Below are 7,811 nucleotides of genomic sequence, written 5' to 3'. Positions count from 1 at the left end.
AGTTCTGAGCGAGAGGCAAGAGTGCTAACCAATTCAGCCAAAATGGCATGGGATGTATATTTCAGACAGTACAGAGAGAAAGGAGAGGATTTAGTCAGCATTATTCTCCTTATCCCACAGTCTGTTCTTTGTGGAACATTGGAACAGGAGAAAGCCATTTGGCACTGTTCCTCTCTTGTAACAGATCATAGCAAATCCCTTAATCCCTTTCTTCACAGCCCTCATTACCTTCACTGTCCAAGTATCCATATCTATCGATTCTGCCTTTAATGCATTTTGATATTTAATCAATTGTTCACCAGCTATGACAACCCCATCATATAAACCCCTGGACTGCGACAGTGTGGAATTTAGATCATTAATGCAATAGGCACCAAGAAACACAATGACAGTAACTGACCTAAAACAGTTTAATTACAGAAGGTGGAAAGCTCACAGCAAGTCAGTCACTGCACACAGACCAGTGTGTGTATGAATTGATCTCAGCCACCACTTCAAATACAAAGTGCATCCATCGCTTGCTGCTCACACTGACAATTGGTATTAAAAAGTATTCACTCGGCACAACAAACAGGAGGCTGATGGCCCGAGCGGAGAGGTTCTATGGCGGCTGTGAGCATCGCAACGTGAAAGGTGCAATAATAAATGCAATTCCTTTTTGTTGGATAAATACACATTACCATCCCAGTACATTAATTAATTTATGAATTAATTGGCTGCCCCGTTTCGCCCTCAAAATATACAGTCACTCCAATTTATAGTATAATCTGTGAAGCGCTTTGGGACGTCTAGAAGACGTGAAAAGCGCTATATCAAATGCAAGGATTATATTATTATTAAGCACTTTGGATGTCTCGAAGAAGTGGTAAGGTGCTATATCAAATGCAAGGATTATTATTATTACATCTCAAATTTTATTAGTATATCAAAAACCTGAAAGATTCCATCCGAAGCGTCACTGTATCAAAATGTAAATAGAATTAGATCTTCCAATTCCACTGCCTTTTGAGGGATTTTATTTTGACATGAGTGAATAATTTACAATTTGGTCTACAAGAACGTAAAAAAAATTCTTCTCACATTAGCACTTGGATGTAAATTGTTATGTTTCTTTCCCTGAATATTTTTATAGTTAATTTTTGCTCCGGCCACAGAACCCCACCTATCTTCAGCCCCTCAATCCCACCCAATCTCTGCACTGGATCTGCAGCACCATCTCGTGGCTTAGCTGCCAATTGACAAAACTTACCCAAAGTAGCTCAAAAGATACCTGCTGATTGCTCACCTACCGGCAACAAAGCCTATTGCAATTATAAATGCAAGGATTATTATTTATTACTATATGCATCTGCACTATCCCGCTGCCTAACTATCCAACTAGTCAGGGCAATGGTGCACGTCCCAGGAGGATGAGAAGAGGAGATGGAATAAAACACATTTTAAAAGCAGTATTTTCTCCTGTGTGGAAACGTTATATCTCGTCTCAACAGTAAATGTTAATGAACAGTAGCCTTCCTTAATTACTCTTTGAGACTAGATATAAAATTTCCCACTGGACCTGTTCGTCTTAATGAACGTACTGAGAACAGCAGCACATCCAAGCACTCTTGTGTAACCATTATTTGGAGTATGTGGTTTGTTTTATCCAAGCAATTACAGCTGCCAATAATGCTGTAATTTGGGCAGTAGTTTTGGTCACTACATATAAAAATTGAGTTGTAACAAAATTATTGCCTCATGGTTGCAAAACCACAAGAGAGAATATACCATCAGATCTCGGAGCAGATGGATCTCCTTTCCTTTAGAGGTTTTTGCCATAATCCCAGTGTTAGGCTGTCTGTTCCTGGGACTGTCACTTACATTTACTGAACTGACATACTGTATTTTCTTCTTGTTTGCATTAATTAGTTAAGTTAATTATCAGAAAATGGACACTTTTATAGTTGAGTTCCGCCTTCCAAGTTCAGAGCTCATCTGCCTTCATTTTACGTGGCTCACTTTCCAATAACGTTTTTCCTGATATGTTTGATCCCGTGAAATCAATGCACGTCTTATCTTTGGATGCGCAGGTTATATTTTGAACACAACTTATTTATTGAGTTGTGGAAGTTATATTATTGATGCCTTGAGTGCCATTCGTTTGGAGATCATTTGATCATGCCATTTGCAACGTCAGGCAGTTCGGTATCCCAATGCTGCTTTCCATGAGTAATTGCAACGGAGGGAAAGAAGATATAGCCTTATAAAGAGATTGCACGAAATACCTTTTGTCAGCAATGGCTCTGAACCATTTGGCCCGATTCCAACAATCCAATCCTTGTCAAAATCAAAGGGTAATCACCCACACTTTGTATTGTTTTATGCTCTTTATAAACCCTAGTGCTTAACATTTGGTCCATTCACAATGTTAAGACATTTGTTACGGAACATGATCACAGAATTTATATAATTCATTAATTGTGCATTTTTTACCCTTAGTATTTTATATTGTCAGTGCTAATTTTGTATTGAAAATACCCTAAAAACATTGTTTCACGCATGAGGTGAGGATGTGATGAAGCAAGTCCAATACTCGTGGGCATTTCACATCAGCATACTCAAGCTGTCCCAGTATCCGTTCGTTTAAATAGTAGTTCAACTGGATACTAGCATTCATTCCGTGCAGCATCAACGTGCTGAATTAATCCCGTTTACTACAAGACACTTGACATTGAAGAATTTAGCAGTTGTTTAGTGACTATATTTGTAGCTGGTAAGACTGCTCACACTTACCATGTCTGTATATTCAAGTATTATTTTTAATCTAAAAAAAATCATTCAGTAAATCTCTTACCTTTCGCGGCAGTAGCGCATTTTTCAGAGCTGCTGGTCTCACCCCTGCCGTCAGTTGAGGAAACTGAGGGTAAGAAATGTTTGTATTCTGTGTAGTAACTGATAATGTGCACAAGCACAACACATCTTATAGCACTGTCATGTAGGATCCAAGAAATATTCATGAACTTTCCCCCAAAGACAAAAAGGCACACAAATTTCTAGTTTGGAATACAACTTTATTATGACCTAAACAAAAAATAACAAAAAAGTGGAAATAACTAACATACAACTTCAACAATGTATATTGTGATGCAATTGTACCAGTTTGAGAAATTATGGTTGCACTCATGAAACAGGAAAAAAACATTGCAGTCTATCAATACAGTTTTAGTGTCAAGTGCACAGGTCCAAGAGTGAAGGAAATGGTTTTGATTCTGCACACTTTCACCCCAAAGCCCAAATGCACTCCTTCAGCATCCCAAAGATTATAAGCACAGTTCTGTTCAGCTAATTAACTGGCAAATACGCTGCATCACAGACATCACAGGACAGCTGCCTATAAAACTAGACTGCTGGCGCTTGGCTCCAGCCAATCACTCACAGGTCATCATCCTCATCTGGCAATGCAGTGCTCTGGGCAACCTAAAAATCAAAGAGAACACTTTAAGTACATTTATGTCAGCTGACCTTGCTGTTTGCAGGTTTTTTAAATTACATTATATCAATTTACATTATTTAAAGAGAAAGGTAGACATTATGCAGATGCAAGAATTTGGAAATGTTTCAGTACAAAGTTACATAAGAACCACCGACAGCAACCTCACATTATCTGATGTGATCACCACAAATCTAAGGTGGCATTTCAATATTTAGCTGGATTTCAATTCAGTTAGCCACAAACATGACAACTGAAGCCTAATTTGCTAAACGAGTGTCTTGCAAACACACTAAGTAGCAGATGACTGCAATCTGGTGGAAATATTCCAACCATAAGAGCTTCTTATAATAATGGGAATAATTAGGAATGGTAAACAATGAATCCTAAAATACTGGTTTCAGCAACACAACAGCTTGCTGAAGACATAGGGAAACATATAACCACTTCCCATAGGTGTGAAGAAACTGGTTCTGTACCATATCTGCACACACCACGTGTAGTAGTATTTATAATGAAAATGGTCAACAGAAGACAGACCAAAAGAGGGCTACAAACCAATATGGATACATCACAAAAAAGGAACATTTGGATTTTCATTTAAAAAATGTGCATTTCTCCAGGGATAAGTTTTACCCTGCCTATAAGCAGACATTATAAATAAATGAACACTCCACCTTTAATTCCTCTTCATACTGTGCTGCCAATGCCGGATCCATCTGAACCTCTGGTGGAGCCAGCGCAGGCATAGCAACAAACTCCAAGTTGGGATCACCAATGAGTTTTCTGGCAAGCCACAGGAAAGGCTTCTCAAAGTTGTAGTTACTTTTGGCAGAAATGTCATAGTACTGCAACAAGAAATTGACATCAGGACACAAGCACAGGACAGTTTATGATGTACCCAACACTACACATTGCTGGCAGCTCCAAGCACCCAACCATGCCCACGACCCTCCGACAACGGCAAAGCGCCTTTCACGACGGGAAGACATCCCAAGGCGTTGGACAATTAGGTGTTTGCACCCAATCTGCAGGTTGGGAACAGAGAGGGGCGGAGAAGTATTTAATATTCTTCCCTTAGGCTAAACCATTGTCACTTATATTTACAGATGTTCAAGGTTTTTTGGTAGGAATCAGTAGGCTTATTTACCCATCATGAATTTAAGATTGATTTTTGGTAGCTTTCATTGTGAAACTAGTTGAGAACCAGCCTCAAATGGTTTTCTTGTAAATTACTGAAACACACAGCAGCCAAACGGAAGTAGATAAAAGATCTATAAAGAGTCATACCTGAAGATTTTTCTTCCTGTGGAAGACGATAGATTTTGCCTTTACTTTTCTGTCCTTGATGTCAACTTTGTTACCACACAACACAATGGGGATGTTTTCACACACTCGGACCAAGTCTCGGTGCCAGTTTGGCACATTCTTGTATGTCACTCGTGAAGTTACATCAAACATAATAATGGCGCATTGAGCTATTAAAGAAGCAGGAAATAGAACTCACTGTAAACTCAATACTGTAAAATTAGGTGTCTACTGTACACCTGAACCATAAACTTACAAAACTGTGTTTCTAAGTACTACAGGAGCTTCTTACCTTGGATATAATAACCATCTCTCAGGCCACCAAATTTCTCCTGACCAGCAGTATCCCACACATTAAATTTGATGGCACCTCTGTTGGTGTGAAACATTAGTGGATGAACCTCAACACCCAGGGTTGCTGCAAAAATAGATGGGACACTTAGTTACATGGGCATTAATGCAAAAGGAAATTAGTTCCAAGTTTAGTAACACATACACTTACCTACATACTTCTTTTCAAACTCCCCAGTCAAGTGACGCTTCACAAAGGTGGTTTTACCGGTGCCGCCATCTCCAACAAGCACAAGCTGGAAGACAGGAAAAAGCAATTTGTAACTGCATAAAATTGGGACTAGGTCATCCCACAATAGCTCGTCTTGCATTTACCCATTGTTGGTTAAATGCAACAAATTTTGAGATGCCAACAGCCCTGGAGAATTCCTACCGTAAATTCTTGATTTATCCCAGATTCAAAAAATCTTAGCTGTGGCGGTAATATGTGGCCACTGAGGGGGTCACTCAGCAAATCTCTGCACTGGGTCTCACTCCACCTCTAACGTTCTGGGACGCTACCCTGCACGCGAGGGGCACTATATAAATGCTATAAGTTGCTGTAGACGATCATAAGAAGTCTCAATGCTGAAGACCTCCTGCACATCGCATGCGAGAGACCTGGGTTCGAATCCCGGCAGGGTGAAACCCTGGGCAAGTTTCCTCGCTCCACACGTCTGAAAATAACCCCTCAAGGAAAAAAAAAAGAAAGCAATAATAAATCGGTCACGTCAATCCACGACTGTTTGTGGGACGCTGCCGTGCGCACATGGCTGCCGCGTTTCGCCCACAAATATACAGCCGGTTCACTTTCACGGCGGATTCTTCGTAGCAGCGCTTTTAGAGACGCGCCCGAAGGCGTGAAAAGCGCTGAATCAAAAGGCAAGGATTATCATCATCATCATCATCATCACGGTGAGGGCTATGGGTTTGAGGCGTTTAGTTAACGCCGACTGGTCGTTGGGATTTTAACTCATCCAGGAACTCGCTCAACATCAATCATGGCGGGCTGATAATCAGCAGAAACACAAGTCAGGAAACGCGCCTGACAAACCCACTCTCTGTGCAAAACCCAGTAACCGCCACCAATTCCCTCCCTCCCCCACACACACACACCCCACACCGGATGTAAAAGTCTCGCACAGGACTTGAAATAAAAGTTAGGCCGCAGAGCCGCGGGGTGGGGGTGGCCGTGGGGGCTCGGGGCGGCGGGGGGGGGGGGGGAAGCGGGGGGTTGGCGCCCGGCGAACGGTTTTTTTTTCAAAAAAAAGGGGGCGCTTTTTTTTTAATTCATTACCTTGAACTGAACTTGAGGCTCTCCTTGGTCACCCATTGCTGATCCTGCAACACAGAGAGAACGGGGGAAGTCAGCGATGGCCGCGCCGCGGGGGCCTCGGCCCCGACAGCCGCGGAGAACACGCGGGAACAAAGAGCAGAGGTGGGGGTGGGGGCGGGGAATCGAAGCCTGGTCCTAGGCCCGGGCCCAGGCCACGCCAGGCGCCCGCCGCATGGCCCGCCCCGTAACAGCGCCGGGGCTCGGGGGGGGGGGCTCAGGTCCTACTGAGAGCCCAGGCTTCTCTCTCTGCCTTTCTATCTATAACTAACGGCGGCGGCGGCCACACCCCACACACACGCACGCACGGCTCGGGCCGCACGGAGCCTGCAGATGGACCGGAAACGCGCCCTGGGAGGGAGGGGGGGGTGGGGGTGCGCGGAGGCCTGGCTGTCCGCCCGCCCGCCCGCCCGCGCGGGGATGGGGAGCGCCGGGGCCTAGAGTAGTAGATGACCGGGGTTGGGTGGGGGTGGTGAAGGGGGGGGAGAGGGGCCTTGTTGCGGGATTTCTTTGGTGTGGCCGCTAGGCCCTGTAGGCCTGGAGAGTCCGAGCCGGTAAGGCGGGAAGGGAGGGCGGGGGTGGCGGGAAGCGGGCTCGGCGGCGCTTTGGGCCACGGTTTGGCGGGGAACCTGAGCGGGCGGCCGGGCTGCAACGGCGCGGGGCCCCGAGCGGGCCGGGCCGGGAGCGGGAAGCCTCAGGCGGCGGCGGGGAACCGAGCGCGGAGAAGCCGTCACCTTCCAGAAGCGTCTCCGCGAAATGGCGGATCCAGCGTCAAGTGCGTGCGCACCACGTGACGTCATCGCCGCGTGACCCCGCCCACTCCGACGGCCCCGCCCATCGGCTGAGGGTCTGTACATTATAGGCTGTACAGCAATGCATATACCACACACAGCCGTACATATATACAGTGTACAGTCATAAATACATAATATATAGCAATATATATCATACACAGCAATACATATATGTATCCAGTCATAAATATATATCGTGTAGCAGTAAATACAATATACAGTCATAAGTATACAACACATAGCAATAAATATCATACGCAGCTATATATAAGTGCAGTCATAAATATATAACACATATTATACACAGCAATTCATATACAGTATGTAGTCATAAATACATAATATATAGCAATATATTATACACAGCAATATATATACAGTAGTCATAAATATATAATATATAGCAACGTGTATTATACACAATACATATATGCAGTATAGTCATAAATATATAATATATAGCAATATATCATACACAATATATATACAGTATACAATCATAAATATATAATATATAGCAATACATGTACAGTAGTCATAAATATATAATAATAATCCTTCCATTTGATATAGCAAC

At 43.4% G+C, this 7,811-nt stretch overlaps 1 protein-coding gene across 1 annotated transcript; it reads right to left on the bottom strand.

The window, feature by feature from the left end:
• Window positions 1–3,029: 3,029 nt before the first annotated feature.
• ran (RAN, member RAS oncogene family) lies at window positions 3,030–7,239 on the bottom strand. Its single transcript, XM_042337579.1, has 7 exons — window positions 7,175–7,239; window positions 6,405–6,448; window positions 5,280–5,364; window positions 5,070–5,195; window positions 4,760–4,947; window positions 4,147–4,317; window positions 3,030–3,456 (listed from the first exon to the last, which is right to left on the bottom strand). The coding sequence occupies exons 2-7, from the start codon at window positions 6,438–6,440 to the stop codon at window positions 3,412–3,414; spliced, it is 651 nt and encodes a 216-aa protein (XP_042193513.1). The 5' UTR covers window positions 6,441–6,448; window positions 7,175–7,239; the 3' UTR covers window positions 3,030–3,411.
• Window positions 7,240–7,811: the final 572 nt, after the last annotated feature.

This window comes from Callorhinchus milii, unplaced genomic scaffold (genome assembly GCF_018977255.1).
Source record: "Callorhinchus milii isolate IMCB2004 unplaced genomic scaffold, IMCB_Cmil_1.0 Scaffold8, whole genome shotgun sequence".
Classification (NCBI taxonomy): Eukaryota; Metazoa; Chordata; class Chondrichthyes; order Chimaeriformes; family Callorhinchidae; genus Callorhinchus; species Callorhinchus milii.
The sequence above is the reverse complement of the archived record's forward strand: the minus strand, read 5'-3'. Positions and strand labels throughout refer to the sequence as shown.

Excerpts from the sequence above, each read along its gene's own strand:
- ran (XM_042337579.1), bottom strand. The coding sequence starts at position 6,440 with ATGGGTGACCAAGGAGAGCCTCAAGTTCAGTTCAAG. Across the intron at positions 5,196-5,279 it reads GTTTGAAAAGAAGTATGTAG|CAACCCTGGGTGTTGAGGTT; the intron begins GTAAGTGTATGT and ends CTATTTTTGCAG. Across the intron at positions 3,457-4,146 it reads AGTATGAAGAGGAATTAAAG|GTTGCCCAGAGCACTGCATT; the intron begins GTGGAGTGTTCA and ends TTTGATTTTTAG.